This window comes from Danio rerio, chromosome 5 (genome assembly GCF_049306965.1).
Source record: "Danio rerio strain Tuebingen ecotype United States chromosome 5, GRCz12tu, whole genome shotgun sequence".
NCBI classification, from domain to species: domain Eukaryota; kingdom Metazoa; phylum Chordata; class Actinopteri; order Cypriniformes; family Danionidae; genus Danio; species Danio rerio.
Genome location: NC_133180.1, coordinates 1761040 through 1784546, shown reverse-complemented (window position 1 = coordinate 1784546; position 23507 = coordinate 1761040). Strand labels below are relative to the sequence as shown.

Here is a 23507-nt window from a genome sequence, read left to right as displayed (position 1 = left end):
AATGTTGTGGCCAATGGCTTCCATAGGAAAAACAAATACTATTGGAAGTCGACGGCTGTAAAGTATTTTTTAGAATCTCTTCTTTTGTGTTCAACGGAAGAAAGAAATGGTTTTTGGAACAAGTGATGTCATCGATGACCAAATTTACATAAAAAAAAAAACTAATTATTCTGAAGTCAGATTAATTAGCAGCTGTAATAACTGTTATTATTGTGTTCAACAGTTGAAATTATTCTTAACTAAATGACTGACTGAATTGTGTATATTAAAATGAATCATTTCTAAAGTAGATTAATATTGACATCATCAGCTGTAATGCATGTTATTCCAAAGGTCATCGAGGGCATATCATTGTCTGTGGTTATTAAAGTCATGATGCAAAATTTTATATTTAAAAATACCAAACATAAAACCTATATAGAAGTTACTTGTATAGTATATATAAACTTATATAGTAGTTACTTTGTAAAATTCTAAAACCTCTATATTTATAATTAGATCATATATAAACATGTCTGGATTTTTTTAAATGACCAGAAACCATAAGTGTTAATGTTTTAAAAATGTATTTATATTTATTTATTATGTTTATTTAAATGTAATAAAATCTACTTAAATTACTTAAATGCATTTATTTTATATATTTATAATTATGTAATATATTAATAACTCTAAAAAAATCTATTTAGAAAATTTCTTAAAACTATTTAGATTACCAGAAACTCTAAACTAAAGCATTAATTAAAACACATACATAAATGTATTTATTTATCTAAAGTTTATATAGTTATAAAATAATATATATTTATAAAATTTCTGAAAACCAGAAATTCCAAACTACATTTTTAAAAACATATTTAAATGTATTTAATTATCCAAATATAATGATATAATTAAAACTATAGAATATATATTTATAAAATTTTAATTTTCTTTTAGATTACCAAAAACAAAACTAACATTTTAAATAAATATATTTAAATCTATTTATTTATCCGAAGTTCATATACTTATATTTATATAATATATATTTATACAATTTCTAAAAACTTTTTTTTACATAAATTTTTAAAAATATATTTAAATATAATTAAAAAGTGACTTACAAAAAAAAATCCCTTTAAATCATCAGACACCAGCGGTCTAAAGTCCAAATCCAAGTCAGTTTTGAAGTAGTTTTTTTTTTTGCATGTAAATATAAAAACATTAATCTATCCAAACGGCCTGCATTTAATTTCTTCCATATGCATCAAAGTTTTAGGGAATTTTAAAGTGTAACATGAAACCGCATGGAACGCATCATCACTCGCCACAGGAAACAGGAAGCTGCCATTCAGACGCATCATCATCATCATCATCATCAATGTTTATTTTCCCTATTTCAGACTCCATCGTAACTCTACCAGACGTCATCTAGATCTAATAAGTGTGATTTGTGGAGTTTTTGTGGACGCCCAGTGTTCAGACTACCAGTTCTTCAGTTTTCCAGCATATTTTTCAGAGTTTAACCTTTTCCAGCAGATTATCAATTCATCTTTTCACATTAAACATAATTAAGGGACTCAAACACTCTCAACAATGCTCCAAAAGTAAACACAAGGCACTCAAAAGCCAGGGGGTGAAAACTTCTAACCAGACTGTTGTCCACAATTGTTCTTAATATGAATTTATTTGACTAATCTCAGAAGTAAATGATACATGTTTCCAGATGGCAAATTAAGTACAATTGACCCTAATCTTCAATTGCAAAAGTTTACACCCCCCTCACCTGTCTCTCAATGCATTGAGTTTCCTACTTACTTGATTCTGTATTATTGTTACTTGTGTTTTAGCCCCCCTATTCACATGTAATACTTTTTTATTTTTTTCCCCTCAAATTCTGTTTAATAGAGAGATTTTTTTTATGTATTCCTAAACAATAGTTTTAATAATTAATTTCTAATAACTGCTTTCTTATATCTTTGCCAGTACATAATATATTTCTAGACATTTTTCAAGATGCTATTATTCAGCTTAAAGTGAAATTTAAAGGCTTAGGTTAATTAGGGTAATAAGTCACTGTATAACAGTGGTTTGTTCTGTAGACAATCAAGAAACAAATATTTCTTAAGGGGGCTAATAATATTGATAATAAAATGGGTTTCGAACAATTAAAAACTGCTTCTATTCTAGCCGAAATAAAACAAGTAAGACTTTCTCCAGAAGAATAAATATTATAGGGAATACTGTGGAAAAAATCCTGAATCTGCTAGACATCATTTGGGAAATATTTGAGAAAGAAAATCATAAAAGGGTGAATAATTTTGACTTCAATGGTATCTGCTGTACTGAAAAATGCTCAACTTTACCAAATAAAATGTTTAAAAATCAGGAAACCATTGTTTATTTTCCCAATTTCAGACTCCATCATAACTCAACCAGACGTCATCCAGAGCTTAGGATAAGTGTGTGATTTGTGGAGTTTTTGTGGACGCCCGTCCCGCCTGCCCAGTGTTCAGACTACCTGTTCAGGAATTAGTGTTTGTACAGTAGTCTGCACATTGGTTAGGCTGGATGGGGATGCTCGAGGTGGACTGCAAGGGGATGCAAATCAACTCTTCTTCATGCAATCATGTCATATATTAATAAAAACCTACAATATCACTGATGCAAAGTGTGAAGAGTGTCATTCTATCATCACAAATCACCTCTCAGGTGTTTCATGCATTTGTTATTTTGCTTTTTGTTAACACTTTACAATCAGGTTGTATTAGTTAATGTATTTAATAACACGAACAAACAATGAACAATACATTAATTACAGTCCAAAATCAAACCAAAGTGTGTCAATGCTCATTGGGTAAGGGATTCATCAGAATAAACGGCAAAAATTAGTCCAAGGCACTCGAAAAATAGTGTGTATGTGTATGTATGTATGTATATGTATATATATATATATATATATATATATATATATATATATATATATATATATATATATATATATAAATTTTTTTTTTACATTTATAATGGTATTTGTTAATGTTATTAGTTAATGATGATGCAGTTGTTAGTTCATGTGTGCATTAGATTAACCCTTGTTTCTGTCGGGTTGTTTTCATCCACTCTGGGCTGACTTTGAGGCTTCATTTGGCCTCATCTTTCTCTGTATTTTAGCAAATGTGATTATTTTTGCTGGCAAATCTTATTTCGGCACATATTTTGGGGAAATGCTTTGACCATTTTTATAAACTAAACAATAAACTGGGCAAATTTGCTCCCCTTTGGTGATGTTGAGGCTGTTTTTGCCCCATTGACTTTCATTATAATCACATTAAATGATTGTAAATTTATGACAGAATATAATTATGTGTTCTTGATTGTTGCTGGTATTCCCTGTTGGGACGAGGGACAATTTGGCAGTTTTACTGTTGATCATCAGTTGCAGTGCAAAAAAAGCTGTGTTTCTGGCTTTTATATGGAGTACAGTGCGTGTTGCACAATACTGGAATTTGGTACCAATCGGTACTGAAGTTTTAAAAACGTCAATTTCCCGCTCACATTTAAGCAATGTTGAGCATGTTCTTAAGCATTTTGATTTGCCATTGTGTTAACCAGTGCTCAACAGAAATGACTGTGATTGGCCGTGAAGGTCATCAGTTCCCTGAACTTACTGCTGTTTACTGAGTGTAACAACAGAGGCAGGGACACTGGAGTGTTTTGATTCCTCAGCGGATCGCTCGTATGTCAGCTTATAGACAAACCAGCTAATCGACGTGACTTTAAAACACTCCAGTGTCCCTGTATCTGTTGTTATACTCAGTAAACAGTGGTGAGTTTGGTGAACTGATGACCTTCACGGCCAATCACATTCATTTCTGTTGAGCACTGGTTAACACAATGGCAAATAAGCACTGCTTAAAATGTGCTCAACAGTGCTGAAATGTTAGCAGAAAATGGACATTTTTTTTTAAATATCATTATTGATTGGTACCGAATTCCAATATTGTGACAACACTAGTTTGTGTGTGTGAAACTCAAAAAAAACTATAATCTGCTGTTTTACTCCACTGAACTCCAGATTAAAGACAGAAACTCTTCAGCACAGGCCGATCTAAAAGGTTAATGCTGACCACTGATGATCAACAGTCAAAATGACACTCATTTTTGACCTCATAATATTTACAGGGGAACCCAGCAACACTCAATAATGCAGGATTATCTGCTGTCGTGGCTTTACAATCAATAAATGTGATTATAATGGAAGTCAATGGAGCAAAAACAGCCCCAACATCACCAAAGGGGTCAAACTGAACAGCACACAAGAGTTGACAAACATAGATTTGGATGTTTATTAATGCATTAGTAAATGTCCAACACAAAAGTGGCATTACTTACTCAAAACTACAGCGCAGGTAAAGTAAAAGTATCTGTGGTAAATATTACTCAAAGTATGAGTAAAAAGTAAAGCTTTCAAAAGTACTCAAGAGTAGTGAGTATTTCGATGTGAAAAGCTGATGCAATTTGTGCAGGGATGTGTAAACGTAACATTCTGTAGTGCATTTAGTAATTATTTAAGGCCGTTTGGCGATTTCGGTCATCATACATTAAACATTCATCCTCTTCTCAACAGTGACCTGCATCTAAACAGTCTCTGGGTCAGTGTGTGTGAAGATTTTGAACATCTTCTTGGACACTTTTAATGCTTCCAGATAGTTTGCTGCAATGTAAAGTGCACATGTGTTGAGGTAGTTCAGTATGATGTGATTTACCTTCAGTGTGTGATCTGATTGGACAGGAATCACAGCACTGACTTCTCTAATCCCCATAGACAAGAAATAATACAGTACTGACTGTAGCTTGAAGGGAAATAGAGTAAAAGTAATAATAGTGCACTAAACATGTACTCAAGGGAAAGTAAAAGTACACATTCATAAATCTTAGTAAATGACAATTCCTGAGAAAAACTACTCCATTACAGTCATTTGAGTATTTGTAATGTGTTACTTTAGACCACTGGTAAATGTTGATTTATGATGATTAGTAAATGCTGTACTAGTATTGATTACACTGGAAAAATGACTTGTGCTGCTTATTTAAAATACTTCTGTAAAATGAGTTGAAACAACACAATTCTTAAGGTTTTTAGGACAACCTAACTGTTTTATGTTCAAGCCAATTCAGTTTATGAAAGCAATTACGTTAACATTATTTGTGTTGGGACAACATGAAGGAATTGTGTGGAACCCAATTGGAATTGTTAGTTTCATGTAAGTAAATGCATTAACTGATTAAAGCATGTTTTTTTCTTATTTATCTTTCCTATATTAATGCAAAATATTAAAACATTCACATATGTGTGTGTGTGTGCATGTATGTATGTATGTGTGTGTATATATATATATATATATATATATATATATATATATATATATATATATATATATATATATATATATATATATATACTTTGTCACACTTTACAATAAGGTTCATTAGTTAATGTTAATTAATGCATTTACTAACATGAAAAAACAATGAACAATCCATTTACTACTGTATTTGTTCATGTTAGTTAACGTTAGTTAATGAAAGTACAGTCGTTCATTGTTAGTTCATGTTAACTCACGGTGCATTAACTAATGTTAACAAGCATGGACTTGGATGTTAATAATGCATTAGTAAATGTTCAATTATGAGTAATAAATGCTGTACATGTGTTGTTCATGATTAGTTTATGTAAGTAAATCCATTAACTAATGAACCTTATTGTAAAGTGTTACCATATACTTTTAGCTTCATGCTATTGAAAAACAATTTACTGATACTTTATTCGCTTAATAAACTACTAAGTAGCTGCTTATTAATAGTTATTAAGGTATAGTTGGGTTTGGGTATTGTGTAGGATTAGGGATGTAGAATAAGGTCATACTGCTAATAATAAACACTTTTGGCTCTATTTTGACGGTCCATGCGCAAAACGCAGGGCGCAAAACGCAGGGCTCAAACGCTTTCAGGGCGTGTCAGAACGCATTTTTGCTAATTTACGGACGGGAAAATCCGCTTTGCGCCGTGGCGTATGGTCTAAAAGGGTTGAGTTTATTTTCTTAATGAGTTTTAGGTGTGTTTTGAGAATGAACCAATCAGAGTCTCATCTCCCATTCCCTTTAAGAGCCAGCTGCGTCACGCCAAGAGCGCATTCGCTATTTACAGGACGCAAAGTAAGTCTAAGTGGAAAAACTGAGCATTTCACAAGCAAACAGTGAACAGTTTATTAACAGAAAACTGTTAAACAGAGCATCTACTGCGTGAGAATGAGAGAATGGATCACTTTCGCTCTTGAATAGGGAAACCTTTACACACAGACATCAATTAGCCTATAAATAAATACTTTTGTTTGTTAAGCGCAAATATTTGTTTCAAAACTATTTCTAAATTCAGCTCTAATTTCCAGCAAACGAATAAATGAACAATAATAACAAAATGTGCTCAAACACCTGAGTTATATCCAAAAACACATGCTGTGCCCCATATGGTCTAAAACCTGACAGGTGGGCAAATCTAAGCTTGTTTTTAATAAAACAAATATAAATATGGATATAATAAATAACACTGCTAATAATAATAACAATATACAAAAGCAAATTGTTATGAATGAACTGAAAAAGCCTCCCGAGATGAAAAAGACATAAAGCAGTAATTTTTCATATTTATGTCGGCTAGAAAATAATATGTTTTGTAATATTTTAATCCTTTATATTTATATCCTATATCTATTCTTATTATATCCTATATATATCCTTAATATTTTAATTATTTCATATGTAAAGATATTTGCCTATTGCTCTCTTGTGTGTATTAAGCAATGTATAAGCGAGGTGCAACTCTGCGCTGGAGTTTAGACCGGTTTTGTTTTGTTCTTATGAAAAATCTATTATAGTTTCTCAAAATAGCAACGCGCCAGCGGTCCGCCTCAGAACACCTCCCTTTTTAGACTAGAACACCTATGGACGCACATATGAGCTCTAATGCATTTGCTATTTAAACAGCGTAGCGCAACGCCTCAAAACCACTCTTGTGCCAAGCTGAAACTACCAAAAGACTACTGCACCGCGCCTTAATATCTTAGGGCCCTTTATATCTTAATAATAGGCAGGCAATAAGCCAGTAGTAAATAGTGTGTATTGTTACTTTAAAGAAGCACCTATTATGCAAAAATCACTTTAATGAGGGGTTTAAACACAGTTGTGTGTCAGCAGTGTGTGAGTATCTCCAGCCTTTAATGCTCAACAGTAATGAATTGAGTTTGTTCTAATCAGACTTGATGAGTGAAACACTTTGATTGACATTCTCACTTTGTACGTGTCATCAGAGGGGGAAAGCCCCGCCCACTAGTGCCCATCTCTCCATCTCATTAGCATCTCCAGCAGCCCTGAGTGAGAAGCAGCCGTCTGTCCATTAGCCATTAGAGTGTTTGAGCTGCTGAAGATAATGTCAGCATAGACTAAGAGGATTATAGATGTGGAGTTTTAGATGAACAGCGACAGGAGCCACATAGACTGACAGAAGCATCAAGCACACACTCACACTGAAGCACACATGACCAGCACTCACAACACGGATAGTGCTGTTTTACATCTGTTACTATGCATATGCATCTGTAGCTCCGCCCTCCTCTGAAAAAGAGCACAATCTCATTTGCATTTAAAGCGACAGTCACCAAAACGCCACGATTAGGATCAAAGCCTGAAAGGGTCAGTTTCAAAGTGAGAAAACATTTTCAGCTCAAACTGAAACACACACACACTCTAGAGACAGCAGAGATACATTTACATCTCATAAAAAGGAGCATAATAGCTGCCCTTTTAGTCTTATTTTAATTTTCTGCACCTAATACTCTTACCAGGCTCTATTTCCCACATCAGCACAGATTTCACTAAAAACAATAGAGATATTAAAGCTTTTGTGTACTCATCTGGGTTTAGTTCAATAATAGTGAATTACGGAGACAGTGAGAGAAAGAGAATCGCAGATAAAACAGTTTTACAATGAGTCTCATATGAAGATCTTCAGGCTCGTCTTTCACACGCTCGCAAACTTCCAGACAAATCAAAACCAGACAAGCATGTTTCCACTTAAGACTTTCCTGGATCACAGCGTTTCCTGATCCAATGCTTCACTTCTGCTTTCAGACACACACACACACATGCACACACACACACACACACACACACACACACACACACACACACACACACACACCGCAGTGACTTACAAAACACATGAAGAAAGAAAAACCTGCATGCAAATATGAACCAGCAAAATGACCCATGGCCTCAATGGGCTGTCAATCAAACACACACACACACACACACACAGGTTTTATTTAGTACATCGTGGGGACATTCTATAGACATCGTTTTTATACTGCACAAAGTTACTAACGGTATTTTCTATGACCCATATGTCAAAGCCACACAGAAAAACTATGAAGTCTGTATTATTTATAAGCCTTTTACAAAAATAAAGGCATCATCAATGTCCTCATAATCCACCTTCACAAAACACACAAACTCACACACACACACACACTGCTGTTATGATGTGTCTACTGCACAGACTGTATATTCTCTCCTCCTAAACTCCCTCACAGTAAACACACTGCACGTTTACATCTTTAAAACTCTTCATTCTGTCTGATTTATGAGCCCTGTCCTCATGGAGCCAAAAAATGTCCCTACAACGTTAAAATTTACTGGTATTGCTATACATGCGGGGACATTTGCAGTGTACACATTATACATTGATGATCAGGGGGTCAACTTTTTCAGTAATGTTACTGCAGCTACAAGCTTCAGTCATTTATGTATTTTTTTAAATTACATCTAAAAACCTAAGTGTTTTGAGGGATATTTAGTGTACTGTATCCTCTGATTAACTATTTCAGTTCCAACTATACACACTATGCATCATATTTCACTTTATTTTAGACTATATGTAGACACAAGCATCTATTTATCGAGAAAACAGCTCTAGATCTGCCGGTTACAGACTATTGAGTGCACTTTTTATGCATTCACAATGGTATGAACCATTATAGGTGTGGTCAAATGTATATTTATCATTCCTATAATTTTAATTATTAACATTATTACTATAAAGTGAACTATTTCCCAGTATTAAAAGGCTGATCCCTCCATACATCTTGCTTTGATGTTCTTCAGGGGCATAAAAGCATTAAACAGGGGGATCAGTACAATAAATACAAGGCACACACCATCAAACTTAAAGGGCCATGAAACCCCCTCGTTTCAGCAGGGTGTTTTCACACCTCTACTTTGGAAAAAGCCAGAAAAGTGGGCGTGTCCAGCTCTGTTTAGGGGGGAGTATCGGAGGAAGAAAAGAGGCATGGTGTGGGAGTGTCTATTTGGGCACGTGCAAGTTTCAGAGTCAAAACACACACACACACACACACACACACAGTAGAAAGTGACGGTGTTTACATGGACATCTGTAGTCGAATTATTTGCCAAATTATTAAATGTTGGACTTTAACTGCAGTTTGGCTCTTTCATTCAGGGAATTCATTCATGTCCCTCGCGACAAACGAGATATTTGATTGGAGGAACTGCTCTAAGCGTGTATTTTTCATGCAATGTTTGATACCGCACGGCGAATGAGAGAAAAAAAAACCTCTGCATTTCCCAGAAACTTAGATGCACACAGCAGGTAGCGTCAGAAAGCCGCGTGTGTTATTCCGGTCACTAAATGCGGTGAAAATCCTACACGAGGTTAAAGTTTGGTTGTGGTGCTAACATGTTTACACTTGGTGCAATAGTTTGTTGGATACGAACAAACTGAATAAACAAAGAGCACTGATCACTCACTTACCAAATCTGTAGAGACAGGACAATCACCAGCAACTAGAGCCGCGTCTTTATTAAGAGAAGACTACAAGCGAATCCGGATCTCAGCGTTTGCAGATGAGAACAGCTCTCAGGTAAACAATAATCCTCCTTAGACACGTAAGTTATTGTTGTCGAGCGTCGCGTACACTGTTAATCCACACGTGACTCCAGCTGAGCTCTCACAGAGAGAAAATGAAAACAAAACTTCACTGCAGCAAACTATAAAAGCAACACTTCACGCTTGTTCTGCCAACACAACGTGGCGTCTCTGTCGTCTAAACACTGTGACAGTAATGAATATTAATGAAGTTGCACAATAGAGCACGCTGATTGGTTTGAACCAAGCCTTACTCATGCATTAATGCAGCACACTGTAAGACGTAATAAGACACACTCTGGCACAGACGTCCAGTCTGCACGCTGGAATACACGCTATTATGTCATGACCGTGACGCAGCTTCAGTAATTCGTTTCAAACCGGAAGTAGGAATTTGCTTGAAATAACACAAAAACAACCAATTTACACTTTTTAGTGAAATATAGGTGTCCTAATAGTGTTTTTAGCAGCGTGGGACACATATACGACAACATGTGTTTAGGTGTTTCGTGATTCATATTTTATAATTATACAGTTTATAAAGCTGATGAGTATGAACATAACCCAAACCTACAGCACTGCTGAGATGTATTTGCTTCAATAATGAATGGTTTTTGGCTTTCACTTGAAGGTTTTGTCAGTGCATTTTGGGCCACAAACTGTAGTTAAGTCAGGATTGATTGTGATGGACCTTTTTCTCTATTGGTCAACTGTATTTTTCCTCAATGAATTGCATTTTAATGAGCAAAATTTTTTTTAGGAGAAACTTTGTTAACATTTTGTGTGAAGTGCTGAAATACAATCAAAACCATTCATGCATTTTCTTTTCGGTTTAGTCCCTTTATTAATCAGGGGTCGCCACAGCGGAATGAACAACTAACTATTCCAGCAGATATTTTACACAGCAATTGCCCTTCCAGCTGCAACGCAGTACTGGGAAACACCCATACTATGACTAATGTGAAACATGACGATGGCATCATAGGCGGCTGTGAATTAATTATTTATGAATAAAAATTCATTATTTGTAGCCTACTATTTCATCCACCTGACCCGCATGGTTTTTGTTTTACCCATAACCAAATCATAAATAAATGACACACAAATGACCACTTGTCAATCACTTTTCCCGCAGGACTCATGGGGTTATAACCTGCTATATAAAGAAAGACTGAATGTTTTTAATGAGATGCTGTAATGTAGCCATGGTGGGAGGAATTTAGGTGTGGCGTCCTGCCATGGAAGAATGAATGTAGCGGAAACCATGAACTAAAATGGCTAAGTACAAATGTGTCACCGACTCGATCCCAGTCACTCCCCTCGGTCCCAACAGAGGTCACCATCTCCGGACTTTTAAACATTACGTCATCCATTCACTCTGATCCAGCACACCTGATCTTCATTCCGTTAATGACCCACGTACCCTTTATAAGCAGCTCACACTCACACAGTCTTTGCGAAGTCTTGTTTAGCCCCGGCCAGCATTACTGAGCGTTCTATCCTGCCTGATCTCCTGGTTACTACTTCAGCCCGTTTCCTGACTCTGCTCTGCCTTCTGCCTGCCCACGACTTAAGCCTGTTACACGGACTCTGATACTCGCTCAGGGGCGTTGCTAGGGTCGAAAGGTATAAGGGGCTTAGCCCCAAAGACCATACCCCCCCCCCCCCCCAACCAAAAAAAACCCCACTTTCATAAGTTGATCTATTCTAATCTTAATAATAGGATTAGAGATGGTTTAATGATAAATAAATGGTTTTTGAGTTGACAGTCTATAACAATAAATTGTGAAGCTTTGTGACTTGTAACACCAAAAAGGAAAACATTTTATAAATTACCCACTTCTTATTTACTGTTCTGTTATGAGCCATATCATGCCCCTTGAGCCTCCTATCTCCTCTCCTGATTTGTAGTTTCTGTTTGAAAATAAAAATTTCTGCATGTCTTCAAATCTGAAAATATGATTTATTTTATAGACCAAGTTGTTATCCAATGTGATACAAAGCTACACACGTTTATTTGGACAGAGTGATTAACTGAGGTGTAGTGTTGTCAAGATACTGGAATTACTAAATTCAATATCTCGCAAAATATTGATATTCAATGGGCTTTTTTTTTAAACAATTGTATCAAAAATAGTACAAAAAATAAAGATTTAAATGCTAGAAATGTGTTTAATTCAAATTTCTTTAGTGGGAGATTTTTAGTTTTCCTCAAAATAGGTTGATGTGGGCATTGTAGCACTTTGAATGCATGTAATGCCTGTTTCATTCACACTTGAGCAGAAATTCCATATATGCCTCACAAAAGTTGTAGAATATTCCAGGAAAACCCTAATATTATGGATGAAGGAATCCAGCTATTGCTGGAGTTGAATGAAAATAAGATCTGAATAAACATAAAAAAGGCTTAAACTGATCATTTACTCGACTGTGACAATAAATGTAGATGAAGTCAGAATTATTTGCCCCCCTTTTAATTTTTTTTTCCTATTTTAAATATTTTCAAAATGATGTTTAACAAAGCAAGGAAATTTTCACAGTATTTCTGATAATACTTTTTCTTCTGGAGAAAGTCTTATTTGTTTTATTTCGGCTAGAATAAAAGCAGTTTTACATTTTTTAAAAACCATTTAAGGGTCAAAATAATTAGCCCCTTTAAGCTATATTTTTTTCCGATGTTCAGCATAAAAAACTATCGTTGTACCCTAACCTGCCTTTAAATGTCACTTTAAGCTGTATAGAAGTTTCTTTAATATGTCTAGTCAAGTACTTACTGTCATCATGGCAAAGAGAAAATAAATCAGTTATTAGAGATGAGCTATATTTAAACTATTATGTTTAGAAATGTGTTAAAAAAATAAACAGGGGGGCCCGGGGGCATTAGGTATTTTCATAAGAAAGTCGATTTATAATCCGCTGCTAAATGCCATAGCATGTTACTGTAGAATATAGCCATAAAATAATATGCTAGATACATGAACTCACTGTGATTTAACTATTACAGAAACAGATGTGACTGGCTATATCATATCTAGATAAAAATGTCTAGTACAATTTACATTTTTCTGACTAATTCGCATGTATTTACATTAATGTGCAGAACATTTTATTGATTACCTACAGTTATGTTATTTCACCAAAACTACACACATTTTCTGCTGTAAAAACAAATATTAAGCTTCATCTGTAACTTAGCTAGAACTATTCAGTTTTGTGAAACAGTTGTATTATTACCTCATCAGCTTCAGCTGCTCAAAATAATGAATGATGTGCAGTGGCGGAATATTTTTAAACCATGTGACAACAGAGCCACTCCCACCTGCCGGTAGAAACAGGTACTGCTGAATAGATTACTTTTTAAATACACGACACAAACGCTGCTTTAGATAGAATACGCGTGATATACACGTGTTAATTGTCAGAACTTTGATAACAAAATAAATGTTATACAACCTATTTTTATTTAAGTGCAACATATTCCAAAAGATCAGGGGCTTTTGACAATACATCAGGGGCTTAAGCCCCCAAAGCCCCCCCCTCGCAACGCCCCTGTACTCGCTGCCTGCCCTCGACCAAAGCCTGTTACACGGACTCTGAATCACGCTACCTGCCTCTGACCCATGCCTGGTAAATCACTCTGTGTCTGTCAACCACCATCCCTATCTTCATTGCTGTGTATATTGTATGTTCGCACATTCGTGCGTGTTGTATGTTGAGTAAGTGTGACTTAATAAATACTGCATAATGGATCCCTCTGTGTCAGTCTCCCCGTTACAAAATGAGAAAGCAAACGATAGAAGCAGTGTACTGACGCTATGACACATTACCTGATACATTCAAAAGACTAAAGAGTCGTTAGAGAGAGACAAGATTAATTAAAGATCACGTTTAACAACTATAGTGAGACGCCATGCAGCGCTACATCCATGATAAACTGTCCGATGTGCACTGCTCTTTGGGGTTTTGTGCTCAAAGCACCTGCTGACTGCTGGAGCTCAGGTGCACACATATGGAGGATCGCGATGTCGGCTCAGCATCGTGATGTCTATAGGCCATCGGCGATGGCATTATCAATCAACCCAACCCTAACACCCATACACATTTATTCACACACACTCATACACTACGGCCAGTTCAGCTCATCAGTTCCCCTATAGCACATGTGTTTGGACTGTGGGGGAACGCCAACACAGGGAGAACATGCAAACACCACACAGAAACACCAAATGACCCAGCCGGGGAATTCTAAAATATGATCAAAATTTTTTAGTGTGGATGTGAAACCCCGCCGGTCCTACGCCAACCAACCCGCTCTGAGCTGGTATCGAACCGGCGACCTGTCTGTTGCTAAAGCACCTTTACAGGTCAGAGGAGTGAGGTTTACCTGCACAGCACACACTAGCTGGCCTCTGTTACACTCACCCCAACTAAACCTCACTCCCATCCGGGTCACGGCACCAATGTAACCCCTGCCGGCTCTACGCCACCCAACCCGCTCCGAGCTGGTTTCGAACTGGCAACCTTCTGCATGGGAGTCAGGTGCTCTACCAAGGAGGCTAAAGACCATGGCCTCTAGCGTCTGTCTGCACAGCACACACTAGCTGGCCTCTGTTACACTCACCCCAACTAAACCTCACTCCCATCCGGGTCACGGCACCAATGTAACCCCTGCCGGCTCTACGCCACCCAACCCGCTCCGAGCTGGTTTCGAACTGGCAACCTTCTGCATGGGAGTCAGGTGCTCTACCAAGGAGGCTAAAGACCATGGCCTCTAGCGTCTGTCTGCACAGCACACACTAGCTGGCCTCTGTTACACATGTACCTTGTATTCCTTACATTGTGGGGACCAAATGTCCCCACATGTATAGCAATACCAGTAAATTTTGACCTTGTGGGGACATTTTAGTCTCCATGAAGTAAAGGGCTCATAAATCACCCAGAATAAGTCATTCAGAAAATATGAAAATTGATAACACAATATACAAATGTCAAGAAAACTACAGTAGAAACCTCATTATGTCTATGGGGAGAGACGACTGTATATCAATAGCTGTACAATTATGTGTGTGTGTTTGTGTGACATATCAGGACACACACTTGTATAATCAGGGTCGCATATGCGCCCGAAATTTTATCTATGCAACCTTAAAATATATTTGAGAGCATTTCTGCGAGTGCCTAAAATTGTTGTGTGCGACCAGTTTTTACTGCAAAATGTTCAGCACATGCGCGGATTCGGGAGACATTCACGCAGAATGCATCTCTAAGCTCTTTGTCTGCACTTGAAACGTGAAACGCAGCGCTCAGGAATGGTTTAAAACAGTTGTCATGTCGACTTGCTGCAGTAAACAAAGCCAAGTCCGTAATGCTTGCCCCGCCTTCACGCTCTTCTTATTGGCCCACCACTGCTCTAGCACTGAAATATCAGCTGTCAATCACTCAGTCAGTCAATGCCTTCTGGCTTGGGATGACAGAGAGAGCTACTACTGCGAAAAACTGTACAGCGCTGAAGATGAGAATGAAGATAACACTGACAGATTTAGTTTTAGAAACCATCTAAAGTTACAAATAATGACACATCTTACTAGTGACCATGTGCTGAATGTTAATCCACCATCTACACTTTTCCAAGAGTAGAGGACTTCCATTGGCTTCAAGTCCGCTATGGAAAGTCTGTGGGATGGAGTTTTCAGGTAACTGTTTGCCACATCTAGCACGAGAGCTTCTGTTTAATCCTTCATATAATCGCCAGATGCTGTCCGCCGTGTAAGGGGCAGCTATATGTCAAATTGAACACCACATACACCATCGCAAACGGGCTTACACTGAGTAAACTAACATCGCTACTCCAAAAAAGACCGGTATTGCTATTAACATGTATGCATATAATAATGCACAGTAAGTGTCAAAAGCATCAGTGCAATATCAGACAGCACTTGTGAGAACAGCACAGTTATACCGTTAACACATATTCATGTCCAGCAGTGTGTGCAGGGCCGGTGAGCGCTCCGTGTATGCTTTGGTCACTCAGTTCTGTTATAAAATGTATTTTCTTGAGATGACGGGATTTCGTTGAGACATATTTTCCTCACGCTTGCATATATGTATTCATTTTTTTGCTTGTTAGTTTGATTAGTGTTGATTTCAAATACAATAAATCTGCTTGTATAAAACTTGTAGTAACGGTGCTCATAATTGGTGGGTGCGACTAAATTTTGGCTGATGCACCTACATTTTTAAAGTTAGGAGCACCGGTGCTACCAAGCAAAAAGGTTAATTTCGAGCCCTGATAATGCACACATATTACAGGAGGTGAGTTATGGCTTCAAAGTTTTCTGTAAGGTTTGGGTTTAGAGGCAGGACCATAGAAAATACAGTCTGTAACTTGTTTACAGTATAAAAACAACACTGTATATGGAATGTCCCCACAATTCACAAAATTAACCCACTGTGTGTGTGTGTGTATTTTTGATTGACAGCCCATTGAGCTGGGTTTTGCTGGTTCATATCTGCATGCAGGGTTTTCTTCATGTGTTTTGTGAGTCACTACAGTGTGTGTGTGTGATAATAGGAAGCAGATCCAGTATCACCAGCGCTGCCCGTTCCCCTAAAACCAGCAGCAGTTTACAGCACAGAGGGAAAAATCAGCTTTTAGTGCGAGTCTGAGTGCTTCAAGAGGCCGACCCATGCAGGAAGTGATGTCATCGAGACGCTTGTTGATCATTTAGACAGAGAGTGATGAGGGTCTTGACCCCAGCCACCAGAGGAGATGAAAACGTGTGTGTGTGTGTGTGTGTGTGTGTGTGTGTGTGTGTGTGTGTGTGTGTGTGTGTGTGTGGAGGACGTTTCTGCTGCTTTCTGAGCTCATTAGTGAGTGTTTTACTTCTGAGTGGGACTGTGTTAGTTTTGGGGCTCTGAGTGCTGGGAAACCGACATCACCAGCCCACGATAAAATAAACACACCAGTGTGTGTGTGTGTGTGTGTGTGTGTGTGTGTGTGTGAAGGAGACTTTGTGTTCGCAGACAGATGAAAGTAGACCGCGGTGCCCCCCCTCCTCTCCGTCTCTGCCCCACATGCTCCTAGTTAGAGTGACCTAAACCAGTTAACCACACACACACACACACACACACACAGTTTCTTTGAAAGTCAATGGTTTTATGAGGAGCAGCCGTCTCTTGGCGAGTGTGTGTGAGTGTGTGTGACAGGTCAGACTCTGGTATGCACATGTGTGTGCCAGCTTTTCATGAGCACTAGTGAGTCGTCTACCTAGACTGCATCTTAAAGTCAACAGAATGCATTCTGATCCATATATGCACGTTTACATTCATTCCTTCATTCATTTTCCTTCAGCTCAGTCCCTTGTTTCAACCGGGGTCACCACAGCAGAATGAACCACCAACTATACCAGCATATGTTTTACACAGCGGATGCCCTTCAAGCTGTAACCCACTACTGGGAAACACCCATACACACTCATTAACGCACTCCTACACTACAGCCAATTTAGTTCATCAATTCCCCTATAGCGCATGCGTTTGGACTGTGGAGGGAGAACATGCAAACTCCACACAGAAACAGCAACCGACCCAGCCGAGACTTGAACCAGAGACCTTCTTGCTGTGAGGCCATAGTGCTGACCACTGAGCCACCGAGTTAAACATGTTGGCCATTGACATGTTGGCGGTTCACTAGTCTCTCTGTTCATGTAAATATACTGAAAACACGAGAGGATTGAGCGTAAATGTAATGAACAGCGTCTTCCTGTAACATTTTTGAGTGTTTCCTTTCTGAGACCTGCAGACGGCATCATCATCATCCTCATCTTCACAGAGCTCCTACAAGCTTCATTTAGCAGGAAAACCTTCCAGTGCTGGAAAATATTCCACGCCAGAGGAAAAAGAGAGTCAAGTCAGCAGAACAGCCAACCCAAAAAAAAAAAAACGTGACGGCTTAAAAATAACCCAATTGAGATCATTTCTTTTCTATTGCGGAAAATTGATATAAATAATTCCACATAAAAGTGTGGCGCTGGAGCTGAGGGGAATAATGATTGGTGAGCAGCAGCCGTGATGGCGCCGCCGTTTGAGGGAAGCACGCGGGACGTTTGAGGCACAAATCCAAACTAAATCAACACAGTGTTGCTTTAACTTTGAAGCAAACGTTCAGTTGTGATGCGGTCACGAGACACGGATCCTGACGGGAAGAGCTGAGCTCATAGGCTGCGTTTACATGCAGATCTTGATGCTTTTTTTTAATTGTAGCTGACCTTTTTTATCTTCTATTAAAGGCGCAGTATGTAACACTGACACCCTGTGGCTGAACTCGGTATTGCACTGCAAATTCAAAACACTTTTCACCTGGCCCTCAGACAACCACATAGTCATAGCTGGTAAACTCAGAACTCAGATAAAAGAAAAACTTCACAATAGTGTTATAAATAAAAACTTATAAATAGCTGCAAGGTGATAATCTAGTTAATCAAGTTAGTTTAAAATAAGGACCATTAAACATTAAAAAGTACTCTTTTTAACTTTTTCGTAACTTTTTAATTCAACTTTGGGTAAAATATGGACAAAACCAAGAGTGGAATTATTAAAAATATTTATATTTATTATAAATGAAATTATTATTAATATTATTATATTATAATACAATCTATTATATAGAAATATATTATTATACAATTATAATTCTAATAATAATAAATATAGGCGATGCATTGGCGCAGTGGGCAGCATGTTTGCCTCACAGCAAGAAGGTTGCTGGTTCGATCCTCGGCTGGGTTAGTTGCCATTTCTGTGTGGTGTTTGCATGTTCTCCCCGTGTTGGCGTGGGTTTCTCCCGAATGCTCCATATGTGAATGGCCCCTAACGTCTTTATGCAAATGTATTCATTTAGAGTGGTAATCCCAGAATAAAGTAAATCATTTCTCAAAGCTTACCGGGGCACAGATGATTTTTACTGATGCACGTTTTATTTTTTAAACCATCTCCCTGTGCCGCCCTCAGCAAGATGCTGCCCTGGGGTGCGTTTCCCAAAACCATCATTAGCCAACTAAGGTTGCAAGTTCCGTCGTTACAAACATAGTTTGTTGATTTGCCGTTTTGCAAATCCGTCGCTCCAATGAACATTCGCAAGGTGCGTTGCAAACTTGAGCACTCGCAACTACAGCTGTGGAGCTGTAGTTAGAAACATAGTTCCTGGCTGTGTTCTATTCCCACTTATCCCCCCTATGCCCTATTCATTTAGAACATTCTAAGATTCAAATTTGGAATTATTAAAAATAAAAAAGCATTAAGCTCATCTCTCTTAGGGGTCATTTGCAGTCAAAGCATTTTTACAGTTCAGTTTTAGCGATCTTCATGTTTACAATTGTGCTCCCTTCACAGTGCACTTTGAAAACACTGATGTCATTTTGAACACAGCCTCAAGCGAAAGCTATAGGTGACCTATTATTTAAAAGCGGAGTTTGTTGCAGGGCCGGCGCGTCCATAGAGGCAACCTAGGCGGTGGCCTAGGGCGGCAGTATAGAGAGGGGGGCGTCCGCGACACCTCCCTCACCACCCACATCCTCAGTTATATTCGCACAAGAGAGGGCGGCGTCAGCGACACCTCCCTCAGCACCCACGTGTCCTCAGTTATATCCGCGCATAGGTTTGACAGAATAGAGAGGGCATGGGTTACTGGTGATGTGCTGGGTTTCATAGGTTATTAATGGTGTTTTCTGACACTTCCTGTTTAGCCTGCATTAATGCATTCAGAGTAAGCATCACAATTAATCAGTAAAAGATCGGGATCTCAACACCCACGCAACATCAATTATAAATGATGCTGATTTGCACATGTTTATTAATCCTAAGAGATTGAATCTTATAAAGTGTTAGTTATTGTAGGAAAATATAGTCTTTAGAGTTAGTGATGAAGTTACAAACTGTCAAATAACATAGCAGTACTGAGAGAACAGTTTATAGTTTAGATAAAATCACTGATGTTTATGGTAAAGATTAAATCACCATCATCTGCATTTAACTTGACGCTCCAAAATGAAAGTTGTGGGCAGCAATTACATTATTTAACCAGTAGGTGGGGACAAACAGTCATCAAAAATATGCCACTGAATAATTCTTCAGAAATGATCATCTAGCAATGAAACATGAAGATTTATGAGTGAATAACTGAATCATATATTGAAGATGAGACTGGAAATAAACATGGGCTGTACAAATGATGATGTTAGATTTCTACATTCAGTGTCATCAGCAACAGTAGTAGCAGTGAATTCTTCACAGGACTGAATATTTCAGTTTATTGATATTCAGCTGATTATTTCTTCATGTTATTTGTAATTAAATTACAGCTTCTCAGTTCTGTTTGTTAAAACCAAAAGTGTCCTGCAGTGCTGTTTCTGTCATAAATGCAAAGCAAATGAAATTAGTCTCCTCCCCTTTTTGGCTGATCCAAAAAATGGTCCAACACTGTCATGTTGCCTTTTGGGATCATTTGCTAGCATTTTCAGATAATATGGCATGCTGTGTGCACTTAATTGTGCATTTCAGTCTGGCCTCCATTTCCCCGATGAGGGAAATTATTATATAATTTGAATCTATAAATGTATTTGTTTTTATTAAAGATCATTTATTTAATATTTCTAATTTAATGTAGCACTCCAGAATCTGACACTGATCTTCTGAATGCTGTAATTGATTTCCTTACATTTGTGATATTTACGTTATTTGCTAATTAAAATGTATTTTTATAACTCTGAATCTGCCATGTGTCATTCGGGAGGCTGCTTCTGTCCTCCAGAGCTCACATTTTCAGCTGCGTCCACATACACCGAGAGCCTTCAGGACTGAAACCGAATACACTGTTTTGCCAACTGGCAACCCAGGGATGCTGAAATATAATTGGTTAAACCAACAGTGGGCGGAGTTACAGAGATCAAAGCAGAGACAGACATTCTGACACGGAACACACATTCTCAAAGCAGAACAACTGACTGTCACCAACCCAACGCATGAATAAAGTGTGTGTGTGTGTGTGTGTGTGTGTGTGTGTGTGTGTGTGTGTGTGTGTTACAAAGCCTCACCTCGTCATCCTTGTACCAGGACAGTGATTCGGCCGTCAGCACAAACCAGTACTCTTTAGCTCCGCCCTTCATGATGCCAATGTTATTGATAGTCAGCCAGCCCTTCCTGATCACCTGAAACACACACACACACACACACACACACATGAATACTACTTACTGCATACTACACAGTCTACTGCACTACAGTCTGGGTGATGAACAGAAATATACAATACGCAAGTAGTGTGTGTGTGAGAGAGTAAATGTTTGTGTGTGTTTGTTTGGGCTTGTGTGTGCATGTTTTATTGTGTGTCTGTGTGCGTGTTTGTGTGTGAGTGAATGTTTGTGTGTGTAATTGCGTGTTTGTGTGTGTGTATATATGAGAAAGTGAATTTTTTATGTGTGTGCATGTTTTGTGTATGTGTGTGTAAGTGCAGGTGAATGTTTGTGTGTGCACAATTTTGGATGTGTGTATGAATGTGTGTGTGTGTGTGTGTGTGAACGTGTTCGTATGTGCGTGCATGCGAAAGAATGTTTGTGTGTGCACGTTTTTGTGTGTGTAATTGCGTGTTTGTGTGTGTGTATATGAGAAAGTGAATTTTTTGTGTGTGTGCATGTTTTGTGTGTGTGTGTGTGTGTGTGCGCGTTTGTATGTATGTGTGAGTGCGAGTGAATGTTTGTGTGTGCATGTTTTTGTGTGTGTGGATGTGTGTTTGTGTGTATGAGAGTGAATGTTTGTGTGTGTGTGTGAAAATTTGTGTGTGTGCATGTTGTATTGTGTCCGTGTGCATGTTAATTGTGTGTGTGCATGTCTTTGTGTATATGCGAGAGATAATGAATGTTTGTATGTGTGCATGTTTTATTGTGTGTGTGTGTGTGTGTGTGTGTGTGAACGTGTTTGTATGTGCGTGCATGCGAAAGAATGTTTGTGTGCACATGTTGTGTGTGTGTGTGTGTGTGTGTGTGAACGTGTTTGTATGTGCATGCATGCGAAAGAATGTTTGTATGTGCACATGTTTTTGTGTGTGCATGTGTTTTGTGTGTGTGTGCAGGTTTGTACAGTATGTGTGTGTCTGTATGAATGTTTGTGTGTGCAGACATTGCACATTTTATTGTGTGTTTGTGTGTGAGTGAAGGTTTGTAAGTGAATGTGTGCACGTTTTTGTGACTGAGTGTATCTGTGTGCGAATGTTTCTGTGTGCAAATTTTATTGTGAATAAGTGTGAGAAGTTTTGTATGTGTGTGCGTGTGTTTGTTTGTATGTATGTGTGTGCATGTGAGAGTGAAGTTTTGTATGTGTGTATGTTAATGTTTGTGTGTGCATGTTTTATTGTGTGTGCGTGTGTTTGTGTGTGCATGCGAGTAAATGTTTGTGTTTGCTCATGTGTTAGTGTGTGTATGTGTGTTTGTGTGTATGTGAGAGAGTGAACATTTGTGTGTGTATGTGTGTGTGAGTGCATGTTTTATTGTGTGTGCGTGTGTCTTGTATGTATGTGCATGTGAGTGTTTGTGTGTGCATTTTTGTGTTTGTTTTTTGTGTTTGTGTGTGAGAGAGTGAACGTTTGTGTGTCTCTGGGTTTGCATGTTTTATTGAGAGAGTAAATGTGTGTGTGTTTTTGTGTACACTGTATGTGTTCGTTTGCGTGCATGTGTTTGTTTTTGTCAATGTGTGAGTGAATGTTTGTTTGTGCAATTGTGTGTGTTTTTGTGTGTGTGTTTGTGTGTGTGCGCATGTTTGTGTATTTCTGTGTGCATGTGTTTCAGTCAAGACCACAGACTACATCAGGGGTGTCCAAATTCGGTTCTGGAGGGCCGGTGTCCTACATATTTTATTTCCAGCCCCAATTAAACACACCTGAAGCAGCTAATCAAGCTTTTTCTAGGTATACTAGAAACTTTCAGACAGGCGTCTTGAAGGAAGTTGGAGCTAAACTGTGCAGGACCCCGGCCCTCCAGGACAGAGTTTAAACACCCCTGCTGTAAAGAGTCTAGGCCAGGTGTGGGCAAACTCGGTCCTGGAGTGCTGGTGTCCTGCATAGTTTAGCTGCAACACTAATCAAACACACCTGAACATGCTAATCAGTGTCGTTAAGATCACTAGAAATCTATAAGCAGGTGTGTGTGATTAGAGTTGGAACTAAACTGTGCAGGACACCAGCACTCCAGGACCGAGTTTGCCCACACCTGGCCTAGACTGGCTCACACTTCACTGCATAGTTGTACTGTGACTCACTTCTGCCTCCAGTGGACAGAAAAATAAATACACCACTAGAAAACATCTAGCAAATCTTCTAGTTAGTACATCTAGTGTTTATTCGCCTCTTCTGAATATAATATTTCTGCTGACTAGAACAGACTCAATCACACACACAAAAGTCTGTACGAATGAAAAGGGAGATTCACTTTAAATGCAGTTTTTTTTAAAGATATTATATGTACTCGTGTTCATTT

The 23507-nt window shown here is 38.1% G+C and overlaps 2 protein-coding genes and 1 non-coding gene across 13 annotated transcripts in view; 2 read left to right on the top strand and 1 right to left on the bottom strand.

Annotated features, from left to right (window-relative positions):
• The window catches only part of rabepk (Rab9 effector protein with kelch motifs), a 373763-nt gene that overhangs the window by 243816 nt on the left and 106440 nt on the right, over positions 1 to 23507 (top strand). The gene's annotated exons all lie outside the window — the stretch shown is intronic.
• Positions 1 to 23507, bottom strand: part of dnm1a (dynamin 1a) — a 149360-nt gene that overhangs the window by 47505 nt on the left and 78348 nt on the right. For all 11 annotated transcript variants that reach the window (XM_073949675.1, XM_073949674.1, XM_073949676.1 and 8 more), the window contains 1 exon segment: positions 21075 to 21188. In XM_073949675.1, coding sequence (XP_073805776.1) covers positions 21075 to 21188 — 114 coding nt within the window.
• mir199-1a (microRNA 199-1a) lies at positions 2458 to 2553 on the top strand. The gene has a single exon (NR_029931.2). It is a non-coding gene; the product is annotated as a microRNA 199-1a (primary transcript).